This window comes from Podarcis liolepis (genome assembly GCF_965112155.1).
Source record: "Podarcis liolepis genome assembly, chromosome: 5".
In the NCBI taxonomy this organism is placed as follows: Eukaryota; Metazoa; Chordata; class Lepidosauria; order Squamata; family Lacertidae; genus Podarcis; species Podarcis liolepis.
In genome coordinates, this window is record NC_139556.1 from 46,684,103 (window position 1) to 46,701,833 (window position 17,731).

The following is a 17,731-nucleotide window of genomic DNA, read 5'->3' on the forward strand; positions in this document are numbered from 1 at the left end:
TTTCTGGTAGGATCAACACAGAAACACAGGAGTCTTGTGACATACATCGAATAGGAACACCCCCACGGGATCACCGCCAAGGAGTTTCTGAACAACTCCTTCTGGATCCCTTTAACGGGATACCCTTTCCTTCAGAGGGACAGGCAGATGCTACAACCTCCCCTCTGACCAAGACTAAGGATTACTCAATGCCTAAACTGCCAAAAGTTTCGACGATTGCTATGAGTTGGCAAAATCACCAGGTGAGCTCCAATTGACCTGGTGCAAAAATTCCTACCTGGTCCCAAATATGGCGACCAACAATGTCCATAGCAAGGTCAAGCACATAACAAGCCTCATACAAGGGAGGGAGGGAGGGAAATCCTACTGGATATGGAGCTAGGGGCAAGCCAATATGTATTCCCCAGGAGTGGACCCAAGTGAAGCCTGCGGACCCAGATGGATCTGCCCCTTGGAATGTCCTGCCCCCGAGCCTGCCTGCAAGAGGTGTACCTCACTGGATCCTGTCAGGGGAGGCAGCGCTGGCCTGCAACCCTAATTTACCAACTATCGGTAAGCGGACTCCTGGCACCTTTTCCTATTATACAGGATAGAAAAGCATTGTTGTGTCTATGAAAATTGAGAAAAGAGCTCTTTCTAAATACTAGTAAAAATAATTTTAAAGAGCTAGAGAATACCCAACAGGCTGTGTAGACTTGGCACTTCTCTGATAGTCTTTTAATTCCTGCCAGGCAACATCCCTTTTTGGAACAGAGTGGAGGAAAATAGCACAGTAGGAAACTGAATGCAGGCAGTGTGTTTTTAACGGCCATGTCAGCCATTTATCATAATTCACTTATCGCTAGTACTGGATGTTATGTTTAACGCAACCAATTTAAACACAAGCTAATCTAGTTTGGTTTCTTATCTACAATTTCCTCTAACATTGGCAATAACGACAAAGTATGCTACAACTTCTGCTCTTTTTTCCATTAATGCAACACTACCATGACCTATGTTTCTCTCTCTCTCTCTTTCATATATGGTTTCCTTTTTCCTTGATTCAGCACTGGATTAACATCAAGTCCTAAACAATAAATTGTGAAACCCAGACCCTCTGCTGTCGAGCTAATTGTTATTAATGAGGTAGCAATCTAAAAGGAAACTGAACAGAAGATGAGCCAGAGGCAAATGCAAAATGATTATAGCAACTCTCCTTGACTGCCTAGTTTCCTACAGGAAAAGTAGTTGCGTACAATTCCCACAGAGCTTTGCATGGCAGATAACTCCTGAATACAGTTAGAATACTGTCAAGGTTGATAAATTGGTTTAGTATTGCTTCACCTTTGCAATGGGAAACGAGGCTCACAATAGACCTCTTGACAAGAAATAACTTTTCCGACTGTACATTTGTCAAAGTGGAAGCAACTCCTAATAATGTTTTACTTGGCAGTTTTGTGACTGTGGAGATATTAAGCTGTGACAGTATGTCCTGCACAAGGCTGTTAAAAGCTGTTACTTCTTCCTGGAAGTATTTCTGAAAACCGTCCAGCTGTTGGTTCTGTCAATACTTTCTGATCAGAATCTTGCATTCTGCATTGTAAATCTGTCCTTCTTATAAAGCTCACAGCTTGAGAAGATAAGCCTCAGTGGTGCAGGCCAGATCCATCTTTTTTTCCTGTAAGGTAAATCTTATGGATTGTAGTATTCCCAAGCCAGCATGGATTCATATCCGCCTAAATGAAGCCAATGGTTGCCAACTTCGTTAGGCCCAGGGGTACATTCAGATTTCTGAGAACGTTGTGGGCACCACTCGCAAAATGGCCACTGCAAGGTATGACCTAATATAAAATGGTTGACACAAGGAGTGGCTTGGTTTAATTTTAGAATGATCCCTTCTGTGGTACAGGCAAGATGCTGCTGCTGTTGATGTCTCTGCTCTGTGTCTGCACGGTGCTCTCCCACCCATAAACTTGAGAGCAATTCCTTCTGCAGAATAGGCCACAGAAACATAAGGATAAAGATCATGTCTTTGCACAGTACACCTCCCACCCATCCTATCAGCCTGAAAAGAACCCCAGCTGTGAGAGAGGCAGCAGAAACATTATGTCTCTGCCTCTACACTGTGCTCCCCCCACCCCCACTTCTATCAACAGTTCTGACTGGAGCAGAAAGATGGTGGTGGGGATGGGGATAAGAAGTGTGTTTGTCTCTGTGCTGTGTTCCCCCACCATCAAGTTGGGAACTATTCTTGCTATGGAGAAGGAAGCAAGAACAAGAAAGGGTGGCATCTTTCTCCCTGTGATTTAAAACAAAGCCCCTTGAGAGGCCAAACAACATCCTCCCCACAAAAATAAATCTTCAAAAAAGTAACAGCACTCACTCCTTTTCCACACATACAAATTGTGAAGCTGACGCTTAGCCTTCCCTCATCTTATGCAACTGGAGTGGAAGTGGTGGGCTCTTCCAACTCAAAAAATTGCTGCGTGCAGGAAGGTGGTTCTAGTTTAATACATTTTAGTCTGGTTGCACTGGCCATCTCGGAGGCCACCAAGGAAGGCATTCGTGGGTGCAGGGTTGGCAGCCTCTGTGTTAAGCTATTAATGCCACACATCAGTTCAGTTATTTGTGAAAATGACAGGTAATTGGGCTTGTGAAAATCGGTACAAGTATTGAACATGAACTATAGATGGGAAAGCTATGGGAACATTGTGTTCTATTTTATATGACGCTCTAGGGATTAAAAGAATAAACAAAAGAGAGAGTAAAAGTAGATTGGGAGGCTAAGTGCAGAGCCGTCATTCATCATTCAGTTTTTTTTTAATGCAATCTTTGTTCATAATTCTGGTATTTGATAAACATTCCTGAGACAATTTAATTATTCAGATGTTACAGATATGGCACAGAAGTGAGTTCCCTGTGTACAGCCAAATCTCTAATGCAGCACACAAAAATGTTCACATGATTGATTGTGTCAGGGGTCATAATTTGATCATGATGAAGAAAAATCTAAATTCCCAGCTTGTTCATGTCTTTAGAATCCTGCCTGGCGCGTGGCACAGGAAATGATCCGAAGTTGGGAAATGGCAGAGGCAGGGAAAGGGTCAAGTACCTCTTTCACTGTCACTAGCAACTTCTCCATTCTATAGGTCAGCATTAGACCACATTTTTTATATGCAAAAGATCCCCATTCAACCCCTGGGATTTCTAGGTAAGGCTGTAAAAGCACCTTATATGAAACTCTGTTGAGCTGGATCAGGCTTCCTCAACCTCGGCCCTCCAGATGATTTTGGCCTACAACTCCCATGATCCTTAGCTAGCAGGACCAGTGGTCAGGGATGATGTGAATTGTAGTCTCAGAACATCTGGAGGGCCAAGGTTAAGGAAGCCTGAGCTAGATGGACCAATGTTCTGATTCCCTGTTAGGCAGCTTTCCATTGGAAAGAAGGGCTATTGGACTAGAGTGGTTTATATAAAACCTGATGGAATCATCAGAGGTATTGAGTTTAGAAGGATCCATTTCATGAAGTTAACTCTAGATCCATTCCGTAAGTGTTCTGTGTTACACCTTTTAGAAATCTTTTTTTCTGCTGACAACTTTCATGAATAGATACTCCGCTAAAATGACATAACAACAGTTGCAGATAAATCCATCCTAGGTTTTGTAACTTTTTGAAATTCCCAATGTATTTGGCACAAATAAAACTTTTCCATCATAACTGCTGCTCCTTGGTTTTTTTTAAAATAAATTAGTACAGTCCTGAAATATTATCTACTTATTTTTAAGAAATAAGCACTTTAATGTCACCTAATTTTAACTACTGATGGAATGGGGTTTGTTATGCTTTTAATTCTGAAGCAAGGGTCCGTGTATGCCAGAACAATGTTAATTTCCCCTAAAAAGCCAGACTGACAGGACACATCAATCATGCAAAAGTCTGTGAGATCCAAGGCAGGCACTCCCTCCATCATCCATGAAAGAGTGGTCTGCTGAAAAATTCCCCCATTGTTTTTTCAACCGCTCTTGATTGAATAATGAGAAAAGAAATTGCATTAAAAATTACCAAAGGGGAGAGAAAATTTTTGATGAAATTATCATGGGTTGGATGCAGGCTTTGGTTGCACTTCCTTTATTTTTGAGGTGGCTAAGGGGTGTTTGTGGGTGTCCTTTCATTCTGTAAATCATCTATGCTGTGGACTACACTCTGCAGCCTTCTTTGGTGTCTACCCTTCAATTAAAGCCCAGGAGGAAGACATAATGAAGCCACAGCTCTTCTCATGAGGCTTTTTTTGAGATCAGGAAGTGTGGGCAACAAGGAATGCTGGTAGAGTGCTGGAGAAATGCTTACTTGAAAGGAAATCACACACAGAACTCTCAGACACATTGAAACTATAAGGTAAGCTATAAACCCCCATCACTGAAATTGTCAACTGTCCTTGAGAATGAGGCAAAAAAACAAACAAACACCACCCCCAAAAAACCCAGAAGCCCCTTTCATAGAGAGAGAAACTTATTTGTGAAATTGGGAGACAGATTTTAGCACAGTACTCCCATGAAATTCCTATGTTGCCTTCCCAAGAAATAGCATTCTTGCATGAACAAAGAGTTAACAATGTAGAAATTTACTCTGACAATGAATCCCACTCAAAAAACCAGAGAGGTATGAATCCTGGAACTGCAGAGAAAAGTGCAATTATAACATTATAGCAATGTTCTGAAAGGGCAACCATACATGTTTTCCTTGTGAGATTTACTGGTGAATATTTTGGTGCCTTGACTAACTGATGGTAACCGAAGCAATACACAGTTTGTGGAAGTCCTGTTCGGAACGTATTCATCTTCATTATTGTTGGGGGTTTTTTTTAATGCTACACAATCGGCAAGGGGCCCAGTGACCGCCAACAAACAGGCTGCCAACATGTATGGCTGAGCGTCTGTGCTCTTGTCCTGGCTGCTGTTTTTGTAAAGAGCTGCCAGGATTCCGATGGAGCAGCAACAGCTCTTTGTGTAGGGAAAGCTAGCTCTGATTGGCTTTGTCACGGCTGGCTGCCAGTTTCAAATCAGCCAATAATAATAGCAATCTCAATTTCCATATTTTATTATATTTATTTGTTATTTCCCTCTCTACCCCCATCCATAGGGCTGGAAACCCTTTATCAGACAGACCGTGGAGACTGGCTTTTGCATTTCTAACGCTTCCCCCAGTGTAGTAATTCATAGGTGAGGGGGAGCAGCATTAGTAGATATAACAGATGGGTCTTGTTCTTGACTTTCCCCCTTCTATTGGCCTATTGTGCAAAAGCAAAGTCACTTTATTTTTATTTTTCCAGAGACTCAGTATACATACCTGATCCTATACTGTTCAGATGGACTCTGGATTCTTCCTCTGGGCTCAGCCAGTGAGGATAACTTTGCCGAAAAGCTCCCTTCTGCCTGAAGCCCATATCATCCTGCTAGTGTCTTAAATTTCTACTACTTAAGTCTTGCCTAGATGCTGAATATAGGGTTTTGTTAAGGGTCAAAAGCAGTGTGGGTGTGCCTTGCCCAGTAGCAGATATCTGTTTCTTCCTGTCTTACAAGAATAATGTAATAAACTCTCTATCCTTCCCCCTTATCTTCAATATGGGCACATGGAGCTCCTTTATTACCTCATTTCCCTTTTGTTATGCTGTTGCAGAAATGTGCACTATATAAAAGGAGTCCTTAAAACTTAATTAATATGTATGGTTCCATAAAAAAAAGCTCCTTAAGCTAAAATTTTAGTGCATCTCAGATGCTTTATAGAATAAAGTCACCCCATCCTACTTTATAGAATAATTCATTCATATACTCTTGGCTTCAGATTTCACATGCTCATCTCCTGTTTATTGTGAGGTTATTTATTTCAAAACAAAATGTTTTGAGTTGATCTGTGCTTTCTTTGGTAACTAGTGAATATGGCACTGATGTCAGCTGAGGAAATCAGTGTCAAGGACAGGAAAGGCCAGAATTTGAATGGCTCTGTTGCTTCAAAATAGGAAACAGCTTGAGTTCTTTTAAGGTGAAGAGAATTCGCATTAGTTAGCAGTGACACTCTGTGGTCACCAGTATAGGCTAAAGGACCTATTGCCCCATTGATGGTCACATGAAACTTTTATAAGCAGGAGTGAGCGAATCTGTATGCACTTGAAGAAATGGGTGGTGATAAATGTTTAATGTTTATTGTGGAAACATTCGCTGGTTCTTATATTTTTTCTGATTTAGTGATTACCAACAATATTTCTGTTGTTCATTTGGTTTCTGTTTCACATACCTATCAAACCAGTATTTGCACACTGGAATACGTTTATAATGTCAAGAGTGGCCTTTGTCATCCTAAACACCTGTTTGGATGAAAATCAATGAATTTAAATTTGACGCTTTAAATTATATGCACACACATACACATGGTTTTTTAAAAAAAACAACAACAACTAAGTTTCGGCTCTAAAAAGTTTCACTTTTTGAGATTAACCTGGTTTTAAAATGAAATTGTACAAAAATGTTGTTGTGGCTTTTGAAGCAATTTTTGTACTGCTTAATATGTAAAGTATGAATATATAAAAATGATAAAGTCTATATTGAAAGTCTCTTTAGATGGAATCATTCCTAATGTTGACTTCAATGTCAAAGAGTGAACTATGGGACCCACTCCTAAATTCATAATAAATTTCACAAGAAAACAATTATTTTCTATTTATTACTGTGGGCTCCTTACTAGACCCAGAAACTAGCAAATCAACTAGAAACTAGCAAATCATCACAGGAATTAAGATTCCTGGTGATGCATTTTTGTAGTTCACCCAGGATCATCCAGTAACTCAATTTAAATGAACTTGCAGTCCAGTTTATGGCTTATGAGAGCCAGTGTGGTGTAGTGGTTAAGAGCAGTAGATTTGTAATCTGGTGAACCGGGTTCATGTCCCTGCTCCTCCACATGCAGCTGCTGGGTGACCTTCGGCTAGTCACACTTCTCTGAAGTCTCTCAGCCTCACTCACCTCACAGAGTGTTTGCTGTGGGGGAAGAAGGGAAAGGAGAATGTTAGCCGCTTTAAGACTCCTTTGTGTAGTGATAAAGTGGGATATCAAATCCAAACAACAACAACAACAACAACAACTTCTTCTTCTTCTTCTTCTTCTTCTTCTTCTTCTTCTTCTTCTTCTTCTTCTTCTTCTTCCAACTACCTGAGCTCTTCCATGTGTTGAGAACTGGGGTTCCCTCCCCCATATTTCTGACTCTCGCCAACCAAAAGCATGGCCAAGTCACTTTCCATCTTGTAGAGAAATGCTATTTTGTCCAGTACTACCTACTATGCTTTGCTTATGAAAGATTTTTTGACATTTGTTACAATCCCATGCATATTTATTCAGAAGTAAATTTCAGTTTGTTTACTTGGAACTTCTTTCTAAATAAGTGCATATAATTGCAGGCTTAGCCTTCAAGTATCAAATCGTCCCTCATTTGAATGTGCACTACCTCTTCCACACTCCATCTTAAAACTTACCTAATGCCTAATATTTATTTATTTAAGCAGGGGTTGGAGGGCCATCTGTCATGGATGCTTTAGCTGAGATTCCTGCATTGCAGGGGGTTGGACTAGATGACCCTTGGGGTCTCTTCCAACTCTACAGTTCTAAGATTTGTATATATTTATAGCCACCTTTCCTCCAAGGAGCTCAAGGTGGCATATATTGTTCTCTTCATCCCCGTTCTATCTTAACAAAAGCCCTGTGAAGTAAGTTAAGCTGAGAGACTGTGATTTGCCCAAGGTTACTCAATGAACTTCATGGCTGAGATGAGATTTGAACTCTAGTCTCCCAGGTCCTAGTCCAACACACTCTAAACAGTACACCATTCTACCAGCCAATTTTTTTCCCTTCCCACTTCTCTCCCTACATTGTAAAATTAAATCATACTGTAACGTATCATTCATGAGATCCAAATTACGTATCTGTGTTGCTTTGGAAATGCTTTAATATCTACTACCACTTAGGACTGCAGGTGATTCTTTTTCTTTAGCTAAAATATACCCTTAATTGCTTGGCAACTCTTGAGCACTGAATTCTTCCCTGTCTGTAAAATAATAAATAACTATTGATTCATTAAACTTTTTGATTTAGCAACATGGGAATTCTCTTCACTATCTTATTTCCCTCTTTAAGACCGCATCCTGTTCTTAATAATATATGATTGATGGAAAACTGTGGCGGACAGCAGAGCCAGACCAGAGTCTGGTGATGCTGTCCCCCTGAAATTCCCCTATAGTGCTGGAGCCTCTCTCTGATGAGCTACAGTCAGCTGGCCACAGAGGGGGCAGGAACAGCACTTTTGGGGGGGAAGAATAAAAGGAGCAGTTTCTGAGTTGGAGAGAGTTAGATAGGGCTGGATTTAAGATGAGAGATAGGGATGCATTTGAGAAGAGGGCTAGGATTTGATTTGAGATGTTAGACAGGTGTCAGGTTGGGGAGTAGGGAGAACTGGTTCTGACTCTGGTCTGGCTCTGCCGTCCATCACAAAAAACATTTAGGGAACAAAGCCCAGTCATTATCGAGCTGGCTGGCTCCCTACACAGCCGTAGCGTGGAATTGTTGCCTGAATGCAGAGAGGAAGTCAATGGGTTCCAGAGTCTAGGGAAATAAGACAGTTTGTCTTTTATTTGCCAGATGGTTGTGATCCACACCTAATATAATTGCAGAGAATCGCAGTGTGCACTTTGGCATCCTGTACAATGTCTGTGGCATGATGTCCTTGCAAACATCCTGATGCAGCTGGCATTGAGCTGAATGACTCTCAAAAGTTTTTATCTCACTCACAATTAACAAAGTGGCAAGCTTCCAGTGGGACCGCGGAGAATATTTGCAGAAACAAAAAGATAGCATTACAAGACATATTAACATCACAACATCAGTGTATACTAAAATACTTGGGGTGCTTTTCAAATATCAAATATATAGGCATAGGAGCAACGATCAGCAGCCAAACCTGTCCAAGCATTTGGATTGGACTCTCTCTTCCTCTTAGGGTGCTGATGCCACATTCTCTATAGACCTCCACTCCCCTTCATTCTGCCTCTCTCCCATTGAATCTAATTTTTCATTCCCTCCATGCCCCATAACATCCCACACTGTAAAACCTACCCTGGAGTTTGTGGGACTTGAAAATATTGTAGCAAGGGGTATATATTTATGAGCAGTTTTGGACTGGGAGTATTTAAGGAAGCTATGGCATTCATTATGTTTAATCTGTTTATGTTTATTATCATAATGGCTATCAGTATAATGAGTGCTGTTTGAGAAATACTAGCATTAGCTGCCGTAACTATGTGTGCACTATACCAGCCTCTGGCACAATGACATTTGATTCCCTTCTGTTCATTTCTTGGGACACATTACGATGATGCCGTAGAATTTGCTAGGAGTGTTGTGTTACGGAACATCTTGTCTCCGAATTCAAACCCATAATTCTTTGATAACGGTAATTTTTTTCTTCTGTCTCCCCTGTTCCTACCCCTTCTTTCCCCCAGCTACCCATTTCCTATGATGTTTAGCAGCTGCAGCAAGAAAGACCTGGAAAGCAGCTTGGAGAAAGGAGTGGGGATGTGCCTATTCAACCTGCCTGAAGTTAAGGAATCTTTCGGTGGCCCAAAGTGTGGGAATGGCTATGTAGAAGAAGGAGAGGAGTGTGACTGCGGGGAACCTGAGGTAGGACTGTCTGTCGTGACTGCTTTAAAAGGAGACTCGAAATTTCAATTTAGAATATCAAGTCATATCAGTCCTTAGGCACCACTATTCTCCGGTCTCGGTATTCCTTGAAAGCTTGTCTAAATACCAAAGCCATGCAGTGTTTTTGCAAAGTCTGCAGGCTGGTATTCTGGTACTCTTCCTCAACCAAGAAGAGGCTGCTGTATGTTGTGCCCAGCATGCTGAAATATACTCAGAGTCGAGTGTGTTTAATGCACTTTATTCAGCTCATAGTAGCAATGAATGAAACTTTCCCCAAAATGTCTAGCTATATGTACATTATTTACACAATGGGCCCCGCGTGATTGGCTAATTCCAGGCTGCTCCTGGAGGCCAATCAGGTTGCGGATTCACCTCCTTCAGGAGCCTGATTGGCTGCTCCTGCAGGCCAATCAGGTCGCTGATTCACTTCCACCTGGAGGTGGATTAGGTGGCTCCTGCGGGCCAATCAGACTGCTGCATTCTGGATTCTATTGTTCTAGGATTCAGCTCAGTACATAACACATGCACAGTGAAAAGGCTTGGAAAGGGAAAGGCCTTCTGCCAACATCCCTTCTTCCTTTTCCATGGCTGCCCAAGACAAGGAAAGTGACTGCTCCTCTGACTTCATTGTGCCAGGGAAGACACCTACCCTTCCTTCATTTAGATGTCGGTGTTAAAAGTTGATACTGTATTTCTCTCCCAGATTATCATAACTAAATATACCAGAGAATTATGGATTTGTCTTCTCCTGTAAGCATAAAGTTATATGCATAATAGACTGAAAGACATTGAAATAGCAAGAAATTGCATAGCTTTCCCATACAGTTTATTGAATTGATCAAGCCATAAGGATTTCCTGACAGCATACTCATTCTTCTGGGTAGCAAAGCATGAGAAGTAGGTTTATCTGCTTGTTTAAAGTCAATAGAGTATCTGTAGCTTTCACATTCATTCTAGCCCAGTTATCTTTCACGTTTTCACTCCTCAGTGTTACTGATACCTTTTAAAGTAAAAACCGCTTAATAATGCCATGAAGCAGTTTGAACTGTGGCTTCTTCCTTTGTTTTGTTAAATTCCTTGGAAAACGGTGGCTCAGTTGTGATTGGTTTTAGTCCCAGTCTTCCACTGTAATCTCTGTGTTACCAGCATATCCAGTACATTAGTTAATTTTGCATTAGCTATGTAATTTAAATTGGATCAGCACATCAATACCACTCTAATCTTTGAGTGGATCATGTTGTTCTGTGTGTAACTCTACATGAAGCTTGCATACAAAGCTGTTTTTTATTAGCCAGTGCAGAGGTTGAGGACTTTTCTTCTATGAGGGTTTGTGACCCATGGGAAAAAGTCAGTCAGGAGGTAAAAAAAACAATGTTGGGCAGAGTCAGAGCCAAAGGTGAAGAGAACCAGAATACATTTAACGTGTCACCTGCAAGAGAATTATGCAATGCAAATCTTATGCGAGGAAGATTTGTTAACTAGTGAAATGTCAAAGGCTAAATATAACCACCTCACCACATATTAGAGCTGCAATAGTGAATTATTGGTTCGCCTCTCTAGCCATGAGATATCTTTATTCAGTTTGCATTTTTCTGGCTTTCCCACTCCTCCTCATATTCTGATCTTCCCATCTCTCTGCCTAGATAAGAGACCCTGTCTGCCTGTGGGGTAGCTGTACTTGGTGTCCAGTTCACAGCCACCATAGGTGGAACAGAAGGATGAGGAAGGGGGGCAGAAAAGCTTGCTCTGTACGGCCTCTCACTCACCTGTCAGGTCTTGCTGATGCTGTCTTTCAATTGATTGCATTTTCTCACTTGTTTCAGAGGAGGGCTTCTTTATTTCTTCTCTGTTCTCCTTGGCTCAGTGCTGCATCATTCATACCTCCATCATGATGTTAAGGCTTAGGTGAGAAGAAGACAGGCTACAGTTTAGGCCAGGCGGTAGGGGGAGCCATCAGAGTGGTTTGATGCCATATGTCAGATGGAATTTGGCCATGGGTCACATCTACCCCCAGCGGTATACCTAGAGTCCCTTGTGCCTTTGACAAGGAGCTGTCATCAAGGGGAAAAAATCACTTTACTGCAATAGCTGCATTAGAAATTGCTACATTTTTCATGGCCCTAGTACTCAAAAGGGGGAAAAGCTACCAGCAAACCTCGTTTTGTTACGCTTCACTTTATTGCACTTAGCAGATATTGCTCCTTATGTGAATGTGGGTGCAGCTGCAGGCAGCCCCACCGCTTACAGGGGAAGGAAGCCCATCACTCCCACCCCTCTTTTGGCCACGGGAGTGAACCTGGCCAGGGCTGGAGCTGGGTTTCCCCGCTCCCACCTCTGCAGCCGGGGGGGGGGGGTTGGCTTAATAGAACACACAATAGTGTAAACATAACTTTTATATGCACTGGTAAACCAAAAGAATTGTGTGACTCACTTTATTGCAATATTCGCTTTATCGCGGTGGTCTGGAACCGAACCCACAATATCTCCAAGGTATGCCTGTATTTGGCTCAGAAGTTCCATGCGGGAATGGATCTATGCTTTGTATATGAAACTCAAAGCAGCTTGGCAATGTATAAGTAAAATTTATAAATAATGATAAAGATTAAGGCTGGGGATAACTAAATAGGCAGCACTTCTAAGGGACGAGTGAAGGTTACAGTGAATAACAAACTCAAGTGTGTGATACTCTGGTGAGAAAGGCTAATCTGCTTTCAAGTTGCATTAACAGAAGCATCATTTCCTAGACTCATGAAACAATAGTACTCCTCTGCTCAGCTCAGTTAAGAGATTAGATCTCATTTAAGTACTGTGCCACTTCTGATCAGCACAAGATAAATTGGAGACAATTCAGAGGAGAATGGTAATGCTAATAAAGTTCTAGAAGAAAATCACAGAAATGCTTAGTTCTCACTGAGAAAGCTAGGTGTCAGGGGGAAATGTTCTAGTATTCTCCATGAAACCTAGTTTTCTGATTTTTTTTATGTGGAAGAAAATTCAGCAGTTGTTCCCCTGCCTGCCACAGTCTAGACATATGCTTAGAACTAGGCCAAACAGAATCTGAATGTGGTGTATGTAGTTCAGAGAAAAGAAAAAGGGCAGAGAACAATTGTGTGATGGTTGGTGAACACTGAACAAAGAAATGACGCATTAAAATTACACACCCTAGGTGAAACAGCAAGCGAGTCGCCCTAAACTTCTAAAAGCAGCGATAGGTGAGATTATGGGGCTAGAGAAAGGTGACAGAAACTTTGCCTCAGCTCCCACTTTTAGAGCCCAGTGTTGCCACTCATGGAAGCATGAAGCTTGAAAGCCATTAGGAATTGTGCTGAGGTAGGAACCTAGGAAGTTGCCTTTGGTCCATCTCTAGGACAATATTGTCTACCCTGACTGGCTGACGGGCTTCCAGGGTTTCAGGCAGGAGTCTTTCCCAACCCTTCCTGAAGATGTTGAAAATTGAACCTGGATTTTCTGCACAAGTTAAGGGTTGGACTGGATGATTCTGCAACTTTGTGCTTCCTTGTTTACAAGGATGTTTTACAATATTAAATGCTCTTCCAGAATGAGGAGACAGAATACAGTGGTATCTCTAGTTACGAACTTAATTCGTTCTGGTGGTCTGTTCTTAATCTGAAACTGTTCTTAGCTAGAGGCGTGCTTTCACTAATGGGGCCTCTTGCTGCTGCTGCTGTGCCGCCAGCACACGATTTCTGTTCTTATCCTGGGGCAAAATTTTCAACTCGAGGTGACTCTTCCAGGTTAGCGGAGTTTGCAACCTGAAGCTTTTGTAACCTGAGGTGTTTGTAACTCGAGGGACCCCTGTACTATTTATATTTCAAAACATTTCAGGAGGTGGGAAGAATTGGATTGTATAGGTCCTTGGAATATAGTTCAGCGTACAAGCAGTGTGTTCTTTAGCCTAAATGCAGAGAATCGGGTGGTCATATGGATTCCAGTCAATCTCCATGTACATATTCCTGCCTATTGTAATTCTTAGGTTTTATTGGCTTCTTTTTTAGGAATGTACAAATGAATGCTGTAATGCTACTACTTGCACTTTAAAACCAGGAGCAGTATGTGCCCATGGGCTTTGCTGTGAAGACTGCAAGGTGAATTTTCCTGCTTCCTAATTCATGTGGGGTGGGCAGGCCTCCATAACAATCTTCATGCCGTATGAAACATGCATTGCTATGTGAGCTATTATGCATTGTCAATGGAATATACTTGGTACTCAAGAGGTTCATTGGCCTGTAGCTGCACCACTGAAAACGCATCCATTGCTTCTGCTTCTTTTTTTAAAAAAAAATCAATGCAGCACTTCTTCCCCTAAAAGACAATGTGTGTATTTTTTTTTATTTTATGCATAAATTGACAGTATTAAAAAGCAGCCTTAAAAGTTTATGTCCACTTAAATAATTCCACCACTGCAGAGTCAGCTGAAGTTTTAACTTGTGTGCTTCTGTGTGTGCAGAGTGTCAGAGCCTTGTGCTTGCATTTTAGTAAGGAATGAAGGAGGCCCTTTAGAAGTGTGCTGTAAACCGCTGTGCAGTATATCAAAGAGATGCATATAAATGCTGTGGTGCCTTTATGCTGTGCTTAATGGCCACTTGGTGCAGAGTCTGGGAGGGGAAGCATTAGTCCATAGCATAAATTTCACTGTGCAGTAACTTTTATTGATTGGAATTACAGCCAAATCTTTTCCTCCTGCAGCTGAAGCCAGCAGGGGTCTTATGCAGGCACTCCAGTAATTCCTGTGACCTTCCTGAATTCTGCACTGGAGGCAGCCCTCTTTGCCCAGCCAATGTTTACTTACATGACGGGCACCCCTGCTACAGGGTAGATGGGTATTGCTATAATGGCATGTGCCAGACACATGAGCAGCAATGCATCACACTCTGGGGACTAGGTGAGTTCGAATTCCTGTTCGCTGTTTCTTTCTCTAGGTATTTATCCACAGAAACAAATTGCTTGTGATATTTGGAGGAGGCAGACTTTGAAGCCACATGTGATTCTGGGTCCATAAATTCTGCATTTCCCATCTTTTCTGCAGGATAGATGTTGCATGCCCAATCCCAGTAGATCAGGGTATGGGAAACCTCAGGCCTGGGGGCTGAATGTAGCCTTCTAGGCCCCTCTGTCTTAGATTTTTCCCAAGGCCACACACCTCACCGGACCTGCTCCATGCCCTACTTGAGTGCTTTATCCTTGTGGAAATTTCTCACTGAACTGTAATAATGCCCTTTGGTTGCCTGAATGAAGGATGGAAGTATCTGTGTAGCTTTGCATGGTTGGAATGTGATCTACTGTACAAAAGCAAGAGTCACATTTGTTTCTCCACACACTTCCGCCTTTGGCCATACCCACCAAGCCCATGTGGGCCCCAGAATGGTCCCCACAAGGGAATGAGGCTCTTGGGGTGAAAAGGTTTCCCAACCTCTACAGTAGAGGATCATTTTCCCTCTTGCATCCTTACAGTTGAAGGTGAGCTGAAAGAATGGAGAGAAGATACGTGATATCTGTCTATTAACCTCTTCATATAATTGGGTGGTCTAATGGTTTGGAGAAACTAATCATTTCCCCAGTTCACCTCCTAACTAGCCTCGGGTTCTCCAAAGTATCAGTTGCACATCATTAGCACCAGTCCCACAAATTATTTTGGGATTGTGCTGCTGGAGAAATGTTGGGATTGTAGCCATACTCCCCAGGTTTGAATTCTACACGTGCTTAAATACAGCATAAGGTTTTATGGTCTTCTTCCAAAGGTACAATCATTAGCTTTCTTTGAAGCTACGTCTGCTGGGCACATTTGAATCCTTTTAGAAGTAGAGCTTGCCTTGCCCTGCCTCAGTTTACTTAACTGTAAAATGCAAATACTTGTCTACCTCTCAGAAGTAATTACTGTAATGTTTACTTTAGCACTTAGAGATTTCTGGGATGAAAGCCACTATGCAAGGGCACAGCATTAACTATGCAAACATAACTCATCGCTGTTGCCGGATTAAGAAAAAATTGTGCCACCGATTATATTTCCATCAGTAATGCAAATTGACTTGGGCAGTCATCTGGTTTCAGCTGACATTGCATCATAGTCAAGGATGGAGGGGCATTGTACAGTGGTGCCCCACAAGACGAATGCCTCGCAAGACAAAAAACTCGCTAGACGAAAGGTTTTTCCGTTCGCGATTTGCCTCGCAAGACGAATTTCCCCTATGGGCTTGCTTCGCAAGACGAAAACGTCTCGCGACTTTTTTTTCTTTGACTAAAAACAAAGACATGTTTTGTTTATAAAGTTAATTTATTTTCCCTTAAATTTTTGAACTGCTCTTTACAGTATGTGTGACTTTAAAGAGCAGTTAATAAACTGTTGTTGTACCAAATTTGGCTTTGTTTGGACTTTTTTTGACCATAGGAACGCATTAATTGATTTTCAATGCATTCCTATGGGATTTCGTGCTTCGCAAGACGAAAAATTCGCTAGACAACAAAAATTGCGGAACGAATTAATTTCGTCTTGCGGGGCACCACTGTATTTGAAAACTGTATATCCACTTACTCAATACTTAATTTGCTATTGAGATTTCTCCCTGTGCACCCTGTTCCTAACTTTTCATTCTTATTTATTTATTTATTTATTTTGCTTGTTTATTATGCATTTTAATTATGGATGTCTTACTGTTTCAATGAACTTGTTTTAGTTTGTATTTTAATTATGGGTGAGCTATATTTTTATAATTTGGTTTTACTAGTTGTTTTGCAGTTGGCTTTTACATGTTTGTGAACCCCCTTGGTCCGTCTTCTCAAAATTAAAGGCCACTAAGAAATTCCTTTAGTATTTAGTTAGTTAGTTAGTTAGTTAGTTAGTTAAAAGATTGTTAGGCTGCCATTCAGGAGGCACTGCCTTCCCATGGTGATTCGTTTAGTATGCTTTGTTACTTTCCCCCCACTTCTAATGCTTGTGCCCGCTCCTAATATTTGAGTGCATGATACAGTTCCAACACCATCTTTGTAGCCCATGTTTGATTTCTTTTCAAAGGGAGTTCTTGGGGAGTGTAGCGCCATAATGTGTGCTTTAGACTACATATGAATAGATAATAATAACCCCTCATTTGAAAACATGATCTCATCATGTGTCTGATTAATTAAGGCAATTGATAAAAAGCACTTCTGGACACAATTGCTACCTAGACGTCAAGTATCTTTTCACTGGGCCCAGCACAGAAGACCAAGAGTTTAGCCCCTTAGGCCAGAGGTTTTCAACCTTTTTGAGTCCATGGCTCCCTTGACCAATTACATTCTTTCTGTGGCACCCCTATGGGGCTCAGGAGCCCAGTTATGTCACCCCTTGCCTGCAGAGTTGCCAGCCTCTCGCCCTTTTTTGAAACCCTCCCTTGGAAAGTGTTCCCTCAGCCTTTTCTCCCCCGTCCTTAGGAGTCCTCTGGGCAGCCATTGCTGCCGCCACTGGTCTCTGAGCTACTGCCCCAAAGAGAAGTGCCTCCTCACACTGCCCCACAGGGACCCGGAAAGAGGATGCCTCCAGCCTTAGTGGCCCAATAGAGATTGACCAAAGGTGAGGCCAGCACCTTACCTTGGGAGGCAGCAGTGGCAGCAGCGGGTGCTGCTGGGCACGGATGACACAAAGACTCCCCTTCAGCACTGGGCACTCAGCTCCCAGGCAGGCCTTGCACACAGCAAACAGAAGAAATGCCAGTGCAGAGCCTGCCTCCCTGCCCAGCCCCCCACTTGTCAGTTCACTGGCTGGGCTCCCTCACCCACTTGCTTGCTTACCTCAGCTCTTGGCAACCAACAACCCCTGGCACCATTCACCTGCGGAGCTTGTAGCCAGGGCTGCTGCAACAGCAGCTGTGCAAGCCTTTGTGAGGCAGAGATGTGAGAGGGCATCAGAGGAGGAAGGGGGGAAGGACAGAGGTTAGTGTTGCCCACGGCACCCCTGGCCATCATTCACGGCACCTCAGGGTGCCTCGGCACACTGGTTGAAAACCACTGTCTTACGCC

The 17,731-nt window shown here is 42.3% G+C and overlaps 1 protein-coding gene across 4 annotated transcripts in view; it reads left to right on the forward strand.

Annotated features, from left to right (window-relative positions):
* Positions 1-17,731, forward strand: part of ADAM12 (ADAM metallopeptidase domain 12) — a 201,723-nt gene that overhangs the window by 147,395 nt on the left and 36,597 nt on the right. For all 4 annotated transcript variants that reach the window (XM_083506121.1, XM_083506122.1, XM_083506123.1 and 1 more), the window contains 3 exons: positions 9,523-9,700; positions 13,738-13,827; positions 14,429-14,624. In XM_083506121.1, coding sequence (XP_083362247.1) covers positions 9,523-9,700; positions 13,738-13,827; positions 14,429-14,624 — 464 coding nt within the window. The remainder of the gene's footprint in view (positions 1-9,522; positions 9,701-13,737; positions 13,828-14,428; positions 14,625-17,731) is intronic.